We start from the raw sequence: 19,639 nt of genomic DNA on the forward strand, positions 1-19,639 counted from the left end.
TGCCTCGATCCTCTCTTCATTGGAGATCCAACATCAGCAGGGCCAACCAAAATGGAGAGCATTTTAAGGTCCACCGCCCCCCTGACACCCCCCCCCCGCCCAAACTGGAGATATCCACTCACGTTCTTGAGTAATACAACCACTTTCCTATTCCCCTCCCCCCCCCCAATCTTTGGCCAGGGCATTGGAGGAATGGGGCTGCAGGAAGAAGGATGCGAAAGGAAGATGCAGCCCAGAGGCAGGCGGAACAGCAGGGGCCTCCGAGTTCTGAAGGAGGAGCATCACCAGGTGGGCCCGGGTCCAGGTGAGGAGGTTGCCACGGTGACAAGGACCCGCCCTCCTTTGTGACATCTCTTGCTTCTCCTTTAAAAGCCTCCGACTTGCAGGCAGCCATTGTGGGTTAGGAGTGAGGCAAATGGAGGAGAGAGGAGTTGGTCTGGGGTTGGGGTCAGAGTTAGGCTTGGATGGGCATTTTAGATAGTTAGCTAGTTCAGAGAGGAAGGTGGGATTTTTTTTCCTGGACGAAATGGGCAGGCTGTAAGTAGGATTCTTTCCCTTTCTCTTGGTCTCCTGGGGGGGGGGTGAGTCCTGGGGTCCCCTGCACAGTCTTGGCTCTCTGGAAATTGACCCGGCCAGTCTTCTCTAGAGAGCTCAGCTCCTCCACACTCTTTCCCTGCCTTCCCCTTTTCTCTCCCCTCTCATCATCCACTTTTGTTAGGACGTTCCTAGCCCACTTTCCTCCCAGGAACTCAAAGTGGCCTTCATGGTTCTCCTTGCCACCAATTTTTATCTTGCCAGCAGCCCTGTAAAGTAGGCTAGGCTGGCCCAAGGTCCACCAGGGAGCTCCATGGCTGAGTGGGGATTCGAACTCTCCTCTTCCCGGTCCTCCTAGTCCAGCCCTCCAACCACAACACCTCTCCCTGGCTCCATCTTGCATCTCTCCAGCTGCCCAACACCATCGGCCTTCTCCCCCTTCATGGGGGTCTCTCTGGTTCCAAGGAAGACTCCACCACCTTCCTCTCTCAGCCCCCCGCACAGACACAAACACCCCCCACCCATTGGGGCTCCTGGGTCACTCTCTCTCCCCCCCCCCACTCCTCTCTTCTAGGTTCAGGTGGTTCAGGGCCCTGTTCAGCTGCCAGCAGAGGAACAGGGTGGCCCCGCTGCAAGTCCCGGAGGAGCCCGTGGTGATAGGTGAGCAAGACACCAAAGGGGTAGGGGGCATCTCAGGGTGCAGTTCTCTGGCTGCCTCCCCGCCCCGCCCCCCCAGAAAGAGCTGACTTTCCTCCTCTGCTCTCTTCCAGGACATCTTGGGGCACTTGGAGCGCTTCAGGGATCAATCCCTGAACCTGGCCCTGGCCTTGGAGGCCCTCCTCCAGCTGAGGTGAGGTTTTTTTGGGGGGGATGGACAGGGTTGTGGGGGTGGGTGGGGGGCAGAACTCCAGGGGGAGCTCCGGGTGGGGAAGAGCAGGCAGGAGGGAGAAGGGGGCAAGGGAGACTCAGAGGAGGCAGCATCTAACCCTCTCCCCCCTTCATCTCTGCAGCATCATGAGGCCAAAATTCAACGGCGATATGCGCAGTGCCATTCTGCACAGGACATTTGAGGCAGTGCTGAAAGGGGCTGAGAAGGTGGAGGACAGAGAAGTATGTCCTCTGTCTTGACTTCCCTTTGCACAGCTCTTTCTTCTTCTCACACCCTTGCAATATTTAACGCAGTGCTCAACCTCTCTTCTCCCTTTTCCCACAGGCACTGAAGCAGCACTTCCATAGCCTGCTGGGCGGTCCTCCACTTCAGAGATGGGCCTCACAATTCTCCACACAACTTTCCAGGCCAACTAGAGGAAAAGAATGAGAGAACATGGGAGGTTTGTCCTTAGTCCTCTTTACTTTTCCTGTGAGGCAGCAGCACTGAGGGGCTTTTGGAACATCCAGCTGCCCAAGAATTGCACTGCAGAGTCCATTCTGGTTGTGTGAGGGACCCCAGGAGGGAGCTGTCAGGGATGGGCAAGCCAAGCCTGGAGTTTGAGGTCGCAGGTGGCCTCCTGATGCCCGCGGAAGGACCTGACTTTCCTCCTCTTCTCTCTTCCAGGACATCCTGGGGTGCCTGGGGTGTTTTTACGAGCGCCCCATAATCCAAACTTCTCCGACCTCTTCAGTTCAATAGTCCACAGGATGTTTCAGGCACTCCTGGAGATGAAAAGCAGCTGAACAGGAAGGTTTGTAACCGTTGGTCTTGACTTCTCTTGACATGGCTCTTTCTTCTTCCTCTTCACATACTTCCACAACTGCACTCAGGACTCAAAATCTCTTCTCTCTTCCCCTCCTTCCCCTTTGTGGACCTGCTGGCTTGAAATGGGTGTCTCCCGGGGGGGCACTAGGGGCGCATTGGAAGATGGCCGACAATACCATCTCTCCGACCCACACGAGGTAATTAAGAGGCTGTTATTGGAGTATGCAGCCTCCCTGCCCCCCCAAGGGAATGGGAGGGACTGCCCTTGCCTGCTGTGCCCATAAATCACCCCCGGATTCGAGGGGGTGAGGGCACTAGGCAGAACGCTCTTGTGTGGACTTCGGCTCTCCTGGACGCTGTCTCTGATCGCGCCACTAGCTGCAGCAACTTGAAAATAAACAATTAGGAAGAAGCAAATGCACATATTTCAAGTGAATAATGGGGAGTAAAGACTGCTAATTGAAGGGACCTCTGTGAAAGAAGACGGGTCGGATGAACAGGAATATATCATGAGAAGACACATCAAGGCTCGGTATGTTGGCAGCGGGACTGGATGGGGGGGGACTTTTCTTTCTTTCTTCTATGTAATTAACCAATAATCCCCCCTCACAAGTCAGAAATGCCGCTTAAATGACCTAAGCTGGATGATTTAATACTGTGTGGAAATAAATTCTAACCAAAAGCATGTTTTAAGGAGATCGAGGAAAGTACAAGAGCTTTGGGATGACGCAGTAAAAAAACAGCGTCGCCATTTTGGCAAGTTCTGTCGAAAGATTTATGTCTGGGAGGAGGAATGGATTTGTTTTCATACTACGAGTGAACCTCCTCAGAGGACTAAAGAAGGCGACAGATTTGTGAAGATTAATGATGGAAAGAGTGCTTTTATTTATGGAAGTGATGATATATGGAAACCATCTCGATATGGCTATTGGACGAACGGAAAAATTCACACAGGATTACAACTTGTTTTTACCTGCTTAAGGAGATCATCAGAAGAGGTCACAAAGAGAAAGAAAAAATATATGAAAATAACAAGATGAGATGTGGAAAACAGCAAGATAGGACAGGATAGAATTATGAACATTATTTGGACAGATTTGTGGACATTAATGCAGCAGCAAGAAGATGATTGGATCCCCTTCGGAACTTGAAATATGGGTACCCCCAACAAAAATTTAAAATTCGGCTTTGTAATTTGGAATTTATGTGATGTGATTTGATTTGATTTGATTTGATTGGTCGGTTAATAAAAATTATTTATAAAAAAAATGAAATGGGCGTCTCCCACAGGAAGTGAAGTGGCACTTCCATCATCTGCTCTGACAGAGATCCCCAATGCTCTGCACCTCCTCCTCCTGCTTAACGCAAGTCTCTGGATGGCATCAGAGATGGTAAAGGAAAGCCAGGGACTCTGTGGTGGGGGCAGGGGAGGGCCGCTTTGGCCCAGGCTGGCCCCTGACTCTGAGATGCTCTTTCCTCCTGCAGGACCTCGGATGTTACGCCCTTTGGGAAGTGGGGAGGAACAGAAACTAGTGGCCAACAGCATCTCTACTTAGCTAGCCTTTGCCCGAAGTTCCCCCATCTCAGAGCAAGTAGCTCTCCCTCATGGATTCAGTCCTTTCATCACTTCCATCTCCCCAAGAGGCTCCCAAGGCTACTCATCCTCTGCAGTTGATAGCAGACCTAACTGGAAAAAACAGCTTCCTCTTCTGGTGACACCAGAGAATTCTAGAAAGCATTAACCCTTTCCATAGCAGTATGGATGCACAATGGTTGGAATCTCCTTTCTCACAAGTCATTTGGGTCCTTGTCTCCAGAGCAGGAGCAGGTGCAAGCTTCTTGCAACTTCCAGTGGGAGCCCTTCGGGCATTTGAAAACGGCTCTCGAGTCATGCCTCCGTCTCCCCTTCTCCAGGCTACACATCCCCAACTGTGAAATCCACTTAAAAAATAATAATAATCTGGCCTTTTTGCAGTTTGGAAAATGAAGGGTAAATGCATTGAAAAGTGTGGTGGGAAGACTTTTAAGAAATTGGGATGAGTGTTCATGGTCCTATACCTGCCCCACAAAGAAATCTGAATTGGATAGAATCTGATCTCCGTGTGCAGAACCTTAGATTTGTCCCTCTTGAAATTCTTTCCTGCTCTGTGCCAGACTCCAAAGCTGGGCTTGGGGCTTTATGGGAAACCTAATGCAGAAGCAAGATCTGTAAGGGGGGGTGCTAAGAGCCCCTCCATCCTATGCTCAGGTTGTATATATGTGCAAATAAAATCAGGTATCCTGAAGACTCCACAGTCTCTGCTAACCTTTGTTCCCAGAAAACTAAACCCCAGGTAAGGAGAAGCACCCCTGGAGTTTCTTGTTGCACAGAGATTGGGGTGCTGGGTAAGAAAAGGACACACCCTAGAGGTCAGAGCAATGGCTGATCGTGGCATCTCAAATGGTGGTGCTGCCCTGTACGATGCCAAATTCTGGCACCACCTCCCCCTTGCCTCACGCTTTCCTCCCCCTCAGCTTTATTAATATCCTTGCAATATATATATATATATATATATATATATATATATATATATATATATTACATCTTGTAAAATAGATTAAAGTTTCAATCACATATATACAGACACACAAAAAGGAACATATACCTGTCTTTTCTTACATATTTATGAACCTTACGCTTCAACTATATTATTTTTTTATGTGATATCCTATGTCCAGCTATGTGCACTGCTACACTTGCAAATAGCCTTAAGAGAAGAAGAAGAGGAGGAGGAGGAGGAGGAGGAGGACTTTGGATTTGGTATCCCACTTTATCACTACCCGAAGGAGTCTCAAAGCAGCTAACATTCTCCTTTCCCTTCCTCCCCCACAACAAACACTCTGTGAGGTGAGTGGGGCTGAGAGACTTCAGAGAAGTGTGACTAGCCCAAGGTCACCCAGCAGCTGCATGTGGAGGAGCGGGGAAGCGAACCTGGTTCACCAGATTATGAGTCCACCACTCTTAACCACCACACCACGCTGGCTCTCAAGAGGCCTGACATGCAAGTCTCTTAAGATTTACATGAAGGCATCCATTTACAACAAACCAGGTTATTATCTGCGGGGCAATATTTTTTTAGAAAAAATTATAGCCCCAAAGGGGGAAAATGTTAAAATAATTTTTTAGGATATATTATATAAATGTTCCTAAATGTACCAAGCAAATACATATATAAATATATAAACCACATGTCCAAAACCCACAGGAAAAGCCCTAAAGCCATTTTCACTCTTTTACTCACCTCAAATATTTCTCTACAAGGTCGAAGGAAATGCAGAAACCTCCCCACTGTCTCTGTCCTCACAAATCCTGCCTTAAGGGCACATTTAAGGTGTGAATAGGGTGAGACTGCGACCTGGCTCAGGAATTAAGTATTATCATTACAAAAGAATGTCCAGGCTCCCCAGGTAATTCAGTCAAGTGACCATTAACAGGTAACCTGGCAGACAAGGTAAAAACAACGCACTCAGATTTCTGTTGTAGACCGCTTTTTCTGTGACGTAGGTATGATGCATCTGGGGGGTAGTTTTGGGCCACACCTCTTCTGTGATGTATGTATGGTGTTTCTGGGGGTGGTCTTGGACTCCAGGGTGGGCAATTAAAAATGTCTATATAAGGGCCTGCATGCATGGCTCGGGGTCCTCCTCCTCTCTCCTGCATGTGGGGGAGAACCCTGTTGCAACAGTTAGTAAACAACAGGCTTACTGGCTGCTTTGCTTTTCAATATTCTCTGGTTGGTCTCTGCTATTTTCTCCTACTGATAGAGAACCTACAAAAGGACTGTATAGGGGCCCTTGGGTACCCCATAAGCAAAAAGGAGCAGGTTTTTTTACTCATATCACCTGCAATCATGTGTGGTGTGTTAGCAATTCACTCCTCCGGTTGCTGGATATGTGGCTAGTATGTCGCATGCCCCTGTTTACTTTCCTAGGATTGGAAAGTGTAAGAACGGAAGTCAGCCTTATCTCTTCCGCTCTGCTGTGCTTTTGCACTGTTCTTTGTCTCACTGTCTGTTGCTGAAGAAAAGAGAGGATGCCATTATGATCCATTTGGTGTCGTCTGCAAATGTGATGAGCATCCCCTCAGTTCCTTCATCCAAGTCACTTATCAAGACGTTGAACATCAACGGGCCCAGGACAGAACCCTGCAGCACCCCTCTTGTCACTTTTCCCCAGGATGAGGAGGAACCATGAAGGAGTCCTCTTTGGGTTCGGTCAGTCAAATCCACCTAACAGTTACCTCATTCAATCTCATTTTACCAGCTTCCTCATATAAATATCACAGAGGACTTTCTCAAAAGCCTTGCAGAAATCGAGATGCACTACTTCCAAAGCAGTTCCCTGATCAACAAAGTTTGTAACTCCATCCAAAAAAAAGAAAAGGAGAAAAGGAGAGATTTCTCTGGCTTGTCTTTTTTTTTTTTGAGAATGCCATGCTTTCATCCTGTATGTTTATATTGTAAAATCTTCAGATGAAGGGCAAATAAATTTTAAAAAGCATAAATGAGGATATTGACAAGCTGGAACATGTGCAAAGGGAGGCGATTTATGTATTTTTTTAACTGGGAAACCACCCAACCCAGGGGTGCCGAATTGAATAAAATATTGGTGGGGGGCCTTGCACAATCAATCACAGGATGCATGCACGCCATTTGAATGGCAATGCCTATAATGGCAGTGACTTTTTAAAAAAGTAGTATTTTGAGCCCATAGTTCAATTTCCCAGCAGCTCCCCTTGCCCCGGAGAACACTTCTAGCATTTAATCTCCTCTACCTGTGGCATTGTTCAGCAGTGGGGAAAGTGACCTCTTCATACCGGATGTCCATTTGGTATGGCCCTTTCCAGGTTTTTTCCTGCCCCTTGTGTTTGTCTTTCATTTGTTCGCCTATGTGTGTTGCCAGTAGAAGACACAATTCTGTGGGTACTCTAGGTGGTGCAGAAAGCACCTAGAAGCTCCCTAGAGGTTGAAGTGCCGATCAAATTTCAGTTTTGCGCTCTATAAATTCCAATTAGCAGTACTGGGGGTGGTTCAGATTCTGGGGCAGTGCTTTTGGCCAGCAGAGGGTGTCACAGGGCCAGCCCACTTCCCCTTTAAAGCAAACTTGGGTCTCCAGCTGTTTTTGGACTACAACTCCCATCATCCCTAGCTAGCAGGACCAATGGGGAGGGATGATGGAAACTGTAGTCCCGGGAGCTGCTTGGGACCCAACTTTGGGAAAGCCTCCTTTAAAGCAACTTTTGCGTTTGGCCTGCAAAGATGGGACCTGTCCATGTTTGTATTTTCTTGTATTTTGGTTTTCTCATGACCTTTGTGCGGTTTTAAAAATTTCTTAAAAGGGCAAATTGAAAGCGAAATGGTATGGCAAGTTGCGAAAGAAAAAAAGGTTGCATTTGAAAAAAACACACAAAGAAAACCTGGGGGGTGGCCTCCTCAAATATTTTATGGGGGGGCGCAAAGACCCCTAGGAATTTAAGAGTGGCTGTATTCCCTACACCCACAGGTCTCAGGAGGCTTAGAATATAAAAACACAACATAAAAACACAAAACATCACATGTTAAAATAGCATTAGATGTCATTAAGAAAAAGGCCTGGTTAAAATGGTGTGGATTTGCCAGGCTCCTAAAGCTGTATAATGGTTTTTCCAATCTTTGTATGGATTCTTTGATGGGAAGTGAGTTTAGAGCTAACAGTGAAGCTCTTTCCACATTCCACACACTGATAGAGTTTCTCCCCTGTATGAATTCTCTGATGGGAAGTGAGATGGCCACTCTGACTAAAGCTCCTTCCACATTCTCCGCACTGATAGGGTTTCTCCCCTGTATGAATTCTTTGATGGGAAGTGAGAGAGGAGCTCTGACTGAAGCTCTTTCCACATTCCACACACTGATAGGGTTTCTCCCCAGTATGAATTTTTTGATGGGAAGTGAGATTGGCGCTCTGCCTGAAGCTTTTTCCACATTCCATACACTTATAGGGTTTCTCCCCTGTATGAATTCTTTGATGGGAAGTGAGATTGTGGCTGGTACTGAAGCTCTTTCCACATTCCACACAGTGATAGGATTTCTCCCCTGTATGAATTCTTTGATGGAAAGTGAGATTGGAGCTCTTCCTGAAGCTCTTTCCACATTCCATACACTTGTAGGGTTTCTCCCCTGTATGAATTCTCTGATGGACAGTGAGAGAGGAGCTATGAGTGAAGCTCTTTCCACATTCCATACACTGATAGGGTTTCTCCCCTGTATGAATTCTGTGATGGGAAGTGAGAGAGGAGCTATGAGTGAATCTCTTTCCACATTCTATGCAGTGACAGACTTTCTTTCCAATGATATTTTGTTGATGGGAAGTGGAATGGGAGTTTTGACTGCAGCTTTCTCCACACTCCAAATTTCTACATGGCTTCTCCTCCCTGGGGATTTTATCGTGGTCACCTTTGTTCTCAATTTCCGATTCATCACAATCTGCAATGGAGACAAAAAGGGATTAGAGCCTTAGGAACAAATCGAGAAGAACTGAAGGGAGTTGGGTGTGTGTTCATGACCTGTGTTGTTTGTCATTAACCAACATATTTATTATGAGATTCTGATGAGTTGTTGAATGTTGCTTTGTTTGATATAAAGTAGTGGTTAAAATTGTGGAAGACTTTTGAAAAAAAGTGTAGTTCTTCTTTTGTAGTAATATTATAAATTGATATATCAATGGAAAGATAATTTGATCAAGAATGTAATCAAGAATGCAATCCAACAAAGTTTGTTCAATTACCTATATTTTATCAAACCTTATAGCCAAATAACCAGAAAAAGGAAGCACAACTTGCTTAGGTTGACTTTTGTCAGTGTCTTATGTGATTGCTATCAAGTTGGTCATTTAGTGAGGTTGAAAAACATAATCAAATTAAAGAAATGGCACAAAGAGTTGACTAATCACCCAGAAAGTGATGTAAAATTGTACTATTAAGTGAACAAGGCTACAGTTATGAAGAAATTAGATGAAAGATTGGGAAAAACTACACCAAAGCTGGCCTTTCTATATTTTTGAAGAGGTATAAAGAGACTCAGTCACTACAAAATCAGAGTGGTAAAGGCAGGAAAAGGTGCACAAAGGCAAGTGACGATCGAAGAATGAAGAGACTGTCCCTACATGACAGAAGAATATCATCTGGGTGGATACAAGATGACATGGTGCAATGTAATGTGAAGTTGAGTGCAAGGACTGGTCTAAATGTTAGAATTCTAAGAAAAAGCCATTGTTATCTCTCAAGCAAAGGTGGAAAAGATTAAACCCATGTTAACTGGACAGCAGAACAGCGGAACAGTGTTATTTGGAGCAATGAGACCCAAATTTCCTTGCTTGGTAGTGATGGCGTGACATACGCAAGGAGAAGAATCAGATAAGATTTACATCCTACTTGCATTACACTGACTGTGAAACACCCAGACAGTGTGATGATCTGGGGTTCTATGGCAGCAAAAGGTGTGGGCAGAATTTGCATCATTAATGGGAATATAAATGCTCCAAAATGCATAAACAAAATACTTGAGCCCAAACTGAAGTGTTCCGCAGGTGATCTTTTCCCAGATACTGAAGCATTTATATATATTTATAAATTTTTATTTTTATGTATTATTTCAACAGGATTCAGCTCTATGTCGTGTTGCTGCTGTGTGCAAAAGATGCTTTCAAGATAATGATATTTCACTGCTGGAATGGCCTCGGAACAGCCCAAACTTTAACCCAATCAGAAATCTATAAAGCCGACTAAAGAAACTTGTTAGTCAGAAGCAACCCAGCAATAAAGCCCAATTAGCAGAGGCAATAATTCAGTCTTGGTTTCGCATTATTACAGCTTCAGAACTAAAAACTTGGTTCACTTCATGGGAAGGCGTTGTAAGGCCGTAATTAAAGCTAAAGGTTACCAATGGTTACCAAAGGTTTCACATTTTTTCTTTATGACTGCTGTTCTAATAAATACTCCTTCATAAAATTCATTGCATTACATTCTTCATTAAATTATCTTTCCATTGCTATATAATTTTATGGTATTACTCCACACAAAAGTGGTGTTATGAGCCATCAAACCTCAGAAATACACTTTTCACAAAAGGTTTCCACAATTTTGGCCACTAGTATAAGCTGTTCATTTTAAAGTTAATGTTCTTTTTATATGGGATCAGATTATTATTATTTATGTTTCATGTTTATATGTGTGTTGGAAGCCGCCCAGAGTGGCTGGAGCAACCCAGTCAGATGGGCAGGGGATAAATTATTGTTGTTGTTGTTGTTGTTGTTGTTGTTGTTGTTGTTATTGCTACAGTGGTATCTTGATTTAAGAACAGTCCTCTTCTGGAAAAGATTACGTTTGTAAACTGAGGTACCACTGTATCATCATCTTCATCATCATCATCATCACCACTGCTACTACTACCTGAGATTCAATAAGTATAGTTCTTCTCTGGGATGAATTTTGTTTGGCCCAGTCATGGCATCCCCTCCATCTCCAATGTCAGTCGTCTCTTTGGTCAACCCAAGATTGACAGGAGCAAAAACAAAAACAGAAAACCTGAAGCTACTTATCTTTCCTAACAATTCTGAAGCTGACATTTAAGATGGCCTGGGCAGTTCAGACCAGCCCAATCGTGGTAGAAAAAGGAATAATCTGAGGAAGATTGTTCAAAGAAAAAACTGTAAGTTACTCTTTATTGTGGGGGTGTTAGGTTCCCAGGTGTTATAGGGAGTGCTGTTGAGATCTGTAAAAATTTATGAGGTTCGTCTCATAGAGGTATTTTTGGAATTTCCTGGCATATAGGACGATCCCACAGGGAGCCTTACCAAGAGAGGCCACGATCCCACGATTCTCCTCCATGACGTCCTTATGCAGAGTTCTCTGGTCAGGATCCAGCAACTCCCACTCCTCGTCCATGAAACGAACAGCGACATCTTCAAAGCAGACTGGACCCTAAAAGAAAAAGGGAAATGTCCTCCTCTGAGACAGCAGAAATATGATCTGCTACACAATGCTCTGTGGTTTCCTTCCTGTTAATTGCGGTGTTGTTTCAATAGGATTCTTTTGCAGCACATTTTAATTATGGGTGCTTATTTTATTCTGCATTTTAATTATGGGTATTCGTCTTTGTGCAAATAGGTGGATCTCCACATGTGGTTTTCAAATCATTCTGCCTATGCAGGGATTCCAGTTTGCCAGATGGAAGGATCCACTTTCTCCTCTCCTCATGTGCTGTTCTAGGGAGTTCCCTCCCAATGCTGTAAAACCAAATTCAAGGGGTTCCTGGGAGCATGGAGAGGGGGAGGAATGGGGGGCAGGCCCCATTTTTCATCCGATGGGGCTGGTTAGGTGAATCCAGGCCACTATTTGTTCTCATTTGTCCACTCCTTAGAAAACAATTTTAGCATTCAGTGATCAATCTACAATTAAAATAAGCCTATTTTGGTCTCCTGGCTCTGAGAGACAAGCAGGGAGGGTGGCTTCTGGCAAAAGGAGAGGGAGCCACCGGTGGCTCCGCCTTCTCCTGACTCAACTCTGTCTCTCGCCCTCCCTCTGCCCACTCACCTCCTTCCTCTTCTGCCTCTGATTCTGGACTGCATTCTGCCACAGAGTCTCCCAGCTCACAAAGCCCTGTTTCCCCTTCAGCTTCTGACACCTCCTCTTCCCAGGCTTCTCCCTCTTCTCCCACTGACCTCTCATCCTTCTTCCACCTCCACTCCTTGGTCTCTAAGACGTCCTCCCTTCCTGGTTTCCCAGCTGCTTCCTTCCACCATTTCTCTGTGCCCAACCAGTCCATGATATTGCTCCATCCCTCGGCCTCTGTCCCCACAAGGCAGCTTCCCCTGACCTGATCTGGTTCCACAGCCGCTGCTCCCCTTCTGCCCCCATGAAAAGGCGGATAGGGAGGTCTTGCCAGCATCATTCCGTCACCTGCAAGAGAAAAAACGTAAGCAAGACGCCAGGAGTGCCTGCTTCTCTCACAGGTGAAACAGGGCATCTCTAACTAAAGATGGGCCTTTGAGAAGGACTTACCTGCTGAGAGCATTTGGACGCTTGTGCCCATTTCATATGTTTGTTTGTGCAGAAATTCATCTCCCTTTCTCTGGACCCTTGTTCCCAACTGTCTCCCCCAAAACAAGATGAAAAGCACCCACAGATGAGTTGGAAAACCAACAGAATGAGACCAAACGGAGAAAAACCACCTTCCTCCTTACCCAGTGGCCGCTCTCTGGTGTCCAACGGAGGCCTCTCTGCCTCACAGGAATCCAGGTCCATTTCTGCAAAGAGATCCTTTCCCTGAAAAAGAAACAAGGATTCAAAACAGAGAATGGGGAGAAATACTAGAAAGAGAATGACAAAGACTTGAAGGGTGTGAGATCTCATTCCATGGATGCTTTCCCAGAAAAAGGATGGGCCATCAGCAGACCATTATGGGATGTTCTCTGTCCTGTTTGGAGCCCCTTGGGAGTATCCAGAGGAAAGTCTCTCTCACCTGCTTTCTCTCTGCCTGCTTTCTCTCCTCTGCCTGACTCAGGAGGAAACCTTCGGCCAGGGCCACCGCCTGGGAACTGGTCTCCGCTCCACAGTCCCTCACCCAGCTCTCCATCTCCGGGGGAAGGACAGCCAGGAACTGCTCCAAGATCACCAGGTCCAGCATCTCAGCTTTCGTGTGCCTTTCTGGCTTCAGCCACTGGTGGCAAAAGTGGTAGAGTCGGCTGCAAACCTCTCGGGGTCCTTTGGCCTCCTGGCAGCAGAACTGCCTCCACTGCTGGATCTGCACCTCTGAGCAGAGGGTGTCCTCCTCACCCAGGATCTTCTGCACAGAGTTTTCCCATAACCCCCCACTGCTCCCAGTTTGGATGGCATGGCCTCTTCCTGTTCCAGGGCCAGCTGAGTCTCGCTCATCCATCTGTGCTCTCAGGAAGCCTCTAAGAGATCGGAAGGAACCCTTTGGTCTTCTGCCAAGTTCTGTCCGTCTAAATGAGAAGCTCTAGCAAATCCTACAAAGCAAATACAATGTTTTGTTACAAAATCTGAAGGACGGGGGGGGGGGGGGGGGAGGGGAAATGGTTCCCTAAGCAAGCATGGATGAGTCTTGCTGGGAACCAGGGCTGGACTGCACCGTATCTCAGACCATGAGCTATCTTTTTGAAAAGAAAGAGGAGGAGGAAGAGGAGAAGAAATAAGTCTCTATCCTTCTAGCAATGCAAAATGGAGGCAACTAAAGGGATTTCTTTGAGATCATCCTGGTTTCTGCTGCCTTTCAGTCAATGCATGAAGTCAGAACCGACTGACAAGGGAGTTATTTGTATCTTGTGAAAAATGGATGTTTAGCTCTAGTGGGGGTCCTCACCTGGGGGTCTCAGGAGTTGCTCCCCACCCCCACCCCCACCCTCACCTCCACTCCCTGCTTCTGTCTCCTTTTCTGTACTGTCTGCCGCTTGCCAGACAGATTCCTGGAGTGGGGACACTTTTTCTTTGCCCTGAGGGCCAGGTATGTATCTGGCCAACCCCTGAGGGCCAAGTGGATGAGGCCAAAGACACCTCCCTTGAAATTTAGGTGTGTAATTTAGTATTAGTATTCTGTTAGATAGCTTAACACACAGAGAGACATTGATGCCAAGGTCCCTGGAGGCTCAGTGAGTAGCAGCGCCCATTTCCAGCAACAATCCCTTTGGGAGAGAGAGGATGTGGTCCTGAGATGCCCCTGGGTGCGAGGGGATCGCTGCAGTGGCCTCCGTGGGGAGCTGCCCTGGGAGACGACTGGGAAACTGGTCCCCAATGCAGCAGCCAGACTATGGGCTGGGATCCCTCGCTTTATTCCTGGCCTTTCTCTCCCACCTTAACTTCCTTCCTCCCTGTGGGTTTTTTTTTGGGGGGGGGCTAGTCCACCTCCTCGTCCAGCTTTGGAAAACCATTTGCAGATGTTTCCTCTCTTGTGCAATGACGCTGAGCGATGTCACACAGAGTTAAATTCCCAGGGACTCCTTTGTTTAAAGAAGGGAGATCTTTTCTGAAGGGGGGGGCAGAGGGTCAAATGAGTTCGGGATCCTCTGATCTGCAGGAAGGAGAGCGTGGCAGACCTGGCCCCTCCCTGGCAGGACCCTCTCCTCCCTGACTTGGGGTCCCCCCCCCCACATGAGCAGATCAGGCCCCCCAGCCCCCTCCCCTGCTGCAGCCCTGGGACCCCCACCAGATCCCAGAGAGAGAGGAGACTCACCAGATCCCAGGAGGGGGCAGCGAGGCAGGAAGCAGAGGAACCCTTGCAGCAGAGACACCCAAGCAGGAAAGGACTGGGGAGGGAGGGGCCTTGGCTCTGGAGGACCTGGCCCCCCCTTGCTTCCTGTCCTCTCTAGGAAGGCAGCTCGGTTCCCTTTAACCCTTGCCAAGCCGAGTCCCTCCAGCTCAGCCCTCTCTCGCTTGGCAGAACCTCAGATTCTTATTATTTTGTATGCATTTAGGGGGGGCAGCTGCCCCCCTGGCTACGCCAATGCCCAGATATCCTTTTGGGGTGAGGCTCTTGGTTGGACTCTGAGCATCTCCCTCCCTTGGCCAGAAACCGGAGGAAGAGCTTGCAGGGAAAAGGGCTTTTCAGGAGGCAAGGAAGCTCCTCCTAGAATTCAGGAGTGGAGAGATAGGAGGGGATCCCTGGGTCATCTAGTCCAACCCCCAGGGATCTCAGCTAAAGCATCCATGGCAGATGGTCGTCCGATCTCTGCTTAGAGACCTCCAAGGACGGAGAGTCCACCACCTCCCAAGGGAGACCTTTCCCTGCCCAACTGCTCTTAGATGTCCCTCAAGGCAGCGGGTCCTGAGTTCTAGCCCTGCTGAAAGAATCACACTGGCTGCCGAGGAGGAACCCAGCAAAGTTCAAAATAAATAAATCCCATTTTCATCATAAATGAGTAATACTTTCTTATGCACGCAACAAAAGTATGCCATTTCCCTTTGCAGAAATGCTTAATTGCTAATTCAATGGACTGAAAATGGTTGTTGTTATTATGTTTAGGGAAGCTTTTAATGTTTGATGGACTATTGTATTTTAATATTTTGTTGGAAGTCGCCCAGTATGGCTGGGGAATGCAGCCAGATGGGTGGGGTATAAATAATAATAATTATTATTATTATTATTATTATTATTGATCAGGTGAGTGTTCTCCTTCCGAAAGAGGCAGGTGGAATCTCCACGGTTGCTAATAGCATAGCGTTGAAAGGCTAGTGAAATATGGGGAACCCTTGAGCATCTGCTTGGCATGCAGAATGTCCCAGGGTCAACCCCTGGCATCTCCTGCAAGGGCTGAACGAAATCCCGGCCTGAAACTCTGGGGAGCTGCTGCCAGTCAGTGTAGGCCAGGGGTCCTCATACTATGTCCTGTGGGCTGAATCCAGCCCTCCAGGGTCGTGAATTTGGCCTGCACGGCCATTTCAGAACCCGCCAAGTGTCCGAGGCTGAAAGCATCTCGCCACCCGCTCAGTCAGTCCCTGCGTTGCGCTGAGGTAAACGCTACCGGCGTGGTGGCAGCTCTACCAATGAAAGGCCAGGGGGTTTCGCTCGGGGACGGGGAAGTGTTGTCTTTTGACTTGAAGAGAGGAGTTGAGGTTGGCGGAGGAAGGCAGACTTGGGACGATATGGTTTCATTACGTAGACGTTTACTTTAAAGGTGGGAGAAGGAAGTATAGTCCTATTTCTGTGAGTGGAGCAGCGGTCTTTCCACTCATGTGGTTTACATGCTCTGAAAGTTGGGATCTGTTTTGTTATTTTAATGTTAAAAGGATGGAGTGGAACCGGATATTGACCATCTTGTTAGCCTGGGGCAGGGGTCAGCAACCTCTTTCAGCCGTGAGGCGGTCCACCGTCCCTCAGACCATGTGGGGGGCCAGACTATTTTTTTGTCTGGGGGATGAACCAATTCCTATACCCCACAAATAACCCCGAGAAGCATTTTAAATAAAAGGACACATTCTACCCATGTAAAAACACGCTGATTCCCGAATCATCCACAGGCCGGATTGAGAAGACGATTGGGCCGCATCCGGCCCCCAACCCTTAGTTTGCCTATCCCTGACCTGGGGAGCCACATTCTGGTTGAAGGAGGCCAGGACTGGCCCGCAAGGCTTGGGATGTCCCTCCTCCCCTGCAGTAGGACTTGGAATCCAGGAGAAAACTCTTGAAATAGCCTTTCCAGGTGCTCAGGGACGGACTCATCTGTCCCCATGTCCTTCTTTTTTCAGATGTCCTGCGGTTGCACATCCCTCCCCCAGGGGTGAGTATTGGAGAGAACCAGAGCAGGGACTCAGACCTGCCCTCCTTGCCCCCCACTCTGCACTCTCGGATGTGGAGAAGCCCTCCCTTCGTGAGGAACTGACTTTTGCCTTTCAGCTGCTGGAGGAAGATCAGCTGTACCTGCCGGAGGTGATTCAGAACTGCCAGGCAGCTCAGCTCAGGGGGCTCTGAACCCAGAACTGCTCCAAGCAGGAGGCGGCCAAAGCCATCCTGGTGAGTGATGGGAGGTGTGGGAGACCCCCATGGGGAAGTGGGGGGGAGGGGCTTTGGGGGAGGGGTTGTCCGTCTGCCAGAGAAGAGGACCCTACTGGCTTAGATTCACGTATCCTGTTTGAAAGGGGAATCATCTTAGGGACTTCTTGTGAAAATCTGGGTCAGGAATGCTGTTCCTGGAATGGACAAACACACAAGACGTAACGGGCTGTGCATTCATATAAACAATAATCTTCTATATATTCTTACCACAATATCAAATGTTTATCTTCCACATAAACACATAAAGTGCAATAATATAGACGGAAGTCCCAACAAATCAGTTCATTCATAAAGACCAAATGTCTGCTAGTTTCTGTTCCAGGTATGTTCATAAAGTCCAAATTGGGGACTACTACAGTTCCACATTGTTGACAAGGTGTGATGGCCTGGGATTCGGACTTGGATGCTGAACCTGAGGGATCCCAGCCTGCACACAATTCCCCTCCTCCACAACCAGCTGAGCCAGGGCTGGGGCATGAGCCTGAAGGGTCTTCACCTGTGCTGGATCCTCAGGTGCAGGCACCAGCTGAGTCTGCTCTGGCTCCTGAGATGATGGAGGACCCATTGCCTGCAGGTGCTCCACTCTCAGTCCCGTCAGAGAAAGCTGAGGTTGCCTCTGGGTCTGGTAACCCTCCAGCCTCTCCTGGGCTGCAGAGGCTCAGGGTTAGAGAGGCGAGTCACCAGAGGATCGGGGCCGCCCTATGCCTCAGGACAGATAAAAACCGGCCAGCCCCAGTCCCAAGTTGCGGGAGCAACATTGTTGATTGCTAGTTCCTGCCTGAGCTCCTGACCCGCCCTGGCTCCCTGCTTGCAAGCCTGTTCCTGACTTCACCCAACTCCCTGCCCTGCACCCAGCTTCAGCTACTACAGATTGCCTCCACGTTGCACCTTTGAGCACGGACCGGACTGGACCTAGCCTCTCTGGTAACCCACGGGACCAGCACAGTTTGCTCCCGCCACATCCGCACTCCCCCTTCGTTGGGGTGCATTCAGGAGGAACCAGAAGCCATGGCTGACCAGGCGTCTGCGCTGGTGGCATTGGCTCAGGAAAACCAGGTCTTGACCCACACCGTTCAGCAGCTAAGCAATGCAGCTACAACGCTTCAGCAGCGCTTGGACACCTTACCAGCTCCTGGTGCCGACGCCCCAGCTTCTGGCAAGTACCCAGTGGCCCTACCAGAGAAATTCAATGGGTCCCCGGCCAGCTTTCCCATGTTTCTTGCCCAGACCAAGCTGTATATTCAGGGGTGAGCCCGGAATTTCCCCGATGACTGCACCAAGGTGCACTTCCTGATCAGCTTGCTGAAGGACCGGGAGGCCAAGTGGGCATTGCCGCTGCTCCAGCAAGACTCTCCCTTGCTGACAGACTATACAGCGTTTTGCAACCATCTGGAAACCGCGTTCGGCAACCCTCAGAAGGGGAGTCAAGCCAATCGGGCGATTCGGCGGTTGAAACAGGACAAGTCCATAGTGGCCGCCTACGCCACAGAATGTCAGCTGTTGGCACAGGACTTGTCCTGGAATGACTCCACCCTTCAGGACCAGTATCTCTAGGGGCTTTCGGATGAGATACTGGACCAGCTGGCCAGATGGATCGCCCCACCACTCTGGACACCCTCATTCAACGGAGACTGCAGATAGACGATCGGTTGGAGGACCGTCGCCAGGCTCAGGGCCGCCATCACTCCCGGCTCCCGTCCTTCCCAGCAGTTCCACGACCACAGCCAAGTCACTGGAGGAGCCAATGCAGCTCGGGGCAGCGCGGCCTCGCCTCTCCCCCTTGGAGAAGACTCGGCGTCTGGAGGAGAACCTGTGTCTCTACTGCGGCGGGAGTGGACACTATGCCCAATCCTGTCCCAAGAAAACGCCGGCCACAGGGAAATGGCCAACCCCAGTAGCTGATGGCCCAGGCTACCTGGGGTCCCAAACACTTCATGATGGGCCCTCACCGGTGGAATTGCAACACCTCATGGTTCTGGTGCGTCTATACCCCCCGGCGGGCCCTGGGTTCTCACCCACGCTTTGGTAGATTCAGGGGCAACCCGCTCCTATATGGACTCTGCCTTCGCCGCCCGTCATCAGGTGCCACTCCAGGACAAGCCAGAACCGGTACAGGTGGAGGCAATTGACGGACGGCTCCTGCGCTTGGGTGCTGTTACTCAGGAGTCTCAGCCCTTGGTCCTGTGTCAGCAGCAGCACCGGGAGGTGCGCACCTTGGACATTGCCACTATGCCCTGGTTTCCCCTGGTGCTCAGGATGGACTGGCTGGAATCTCACAATCTTCAGATCGACAGTCAATCAGACTGTGTGCTTCCCAGACCCGTGTCCCCATGCTCGGTCCGAGATGCTAGTGGCCGCACCCACAGGGGAAGCTGCGTCACTGCTCCCCGCTTTTTACCAGGACTACCAAGAAGTGTTTGAGGAACAGGGGTCAGAGCAGCTGCTGCCTCATTGGTCTTTCGACAGCGGCATAGACCTCCAGCCTGGGGTGCCCCTGCCTGTGAGCTGCCTATACGCTCTTACGGAGCCAGTGCGCTAAGCCTTGCAGAGGATTAGTGAATTGTTATTTTTTCATTTTCTTATCTTGATTTCATTTATTACTTTTATTTATTTTGATTTTTTTATTCTTTATTTTAGCACTTAAATTAGCACTTATTTTTCATCTTTGTTTTTTATTTTACATTTTTGTGCACATCTGTGCATATTTTGTATATATTTATTTTGTACATAGAGGAGTAGTTAGGGTTAGGTGTAGGGTTAGGATGGGGGTTGGGGTTGAGATCATAGGCTTGGGTGGGCATTTTAGATAGTTACTTTAGATAGGAGG

General features: G+C 48.5%; 2 protein-coding genes and 1 long non-coding RNA gene across 12 annotated transcripts in view; 2 read left to right on the forward strand and 1 right to left on the reverse strand.

The window, feature by feature from the left end:
• The window catches only part of LOC308475059 (uncharacterized protein), a 343,827-nt gene that overhangs the window by 59,438 nt on the left and 264,750 nt on the right, over positions 1 to 19,639 (reverse strand). Inside the window, exons 2-5 of one of the 7 annotated variants that reach the window (XM_081001834.1) lie at positions 12,766 to 13,273; positions 12,488 to 12,569; positions 12,121 to 12,203; positions 11,099 to 11,225 (exon numbers count right to left, since the gene is read on the reverse strand). The exons of 4 other annotated variants lie outside the window; for them this stretch is intronic. In XM_081001834.1, the coding sequence (XP_080857960.1) occupies positions 11,099 to 11,225; positions 12,121 to 12,203; positions 12,488 to 12,569; positions 12,766 to 13,182 (709 nt within the window). In that variant the 5' untranslated portion in view covers positions 13,183 to 13,273. Of the gene's footprint in view, positions 1 to 11,098; positions 11,226 to 12,120; positions 12,204 to 12,487; positions 13,274 to 19,639 lie in introns of those variants that run through there. 2 more of the 7 variants (XM_081001833.1, XM_081001832.1) reach the window with 2 other exon arrangements.
• On the forward strand, positions 183 to 10,037 carry LOC308475390. 4 transcript variants are annotated; one of them, XR_013985132.1, is made up of 7 exons: positions 183 to 537; positions 1,109 to 1,194; positions 1,305 to 1,384; positions 1,545 to 1,644; positions 1,748 to 1,865; positions 2,090 to 2,216; positions 9,905 to 10,037. It is a non-coding gene; the product is annotated as an uncharacterized lncRNA (long non-coding RNA). The 4 variants fall into 4 exon arrangements; XR_013985133.1 differs by lacking the exon at positions 9,905 to 10,037 and adding an exon at positions 3,716 to 3,999; XR_013985134.1 differs by lacking the exon at positions 9,905 to 10,037 and adding an exon at positions 2,379 to 2,399.
• LOC308475087 (uncharacterized protein) overlaps positions 15,367 to 19,639 on the forward strand; it is a 171,835-nt gene continuing 167,562 nt past the window's right edge. The window contains exons 1-2 of the mRNA XM_081001920.1: positions 15,367 to 15,770; positions 16,654 to 16,770. The gene's annotated coding sequence lies outside the window, so the exon portion shown is untranslated. The remainder of the gene's footprint in view (positions 15,771 to 16,653; positions 16,771 to 19,639) is intronic.

This window comes from Podarcis pityusensis (assembly GCF_964106645.2).
Source record: "Podarcis pityusensis genome assembly, chromosome: 4".
Classification (NCBI taxonomy): Eukaryota; Metazoa; Chordata; class Lepidosauria; order Squamata; family Lacertidae; genus Podarcis; species Podarcis pityusensis.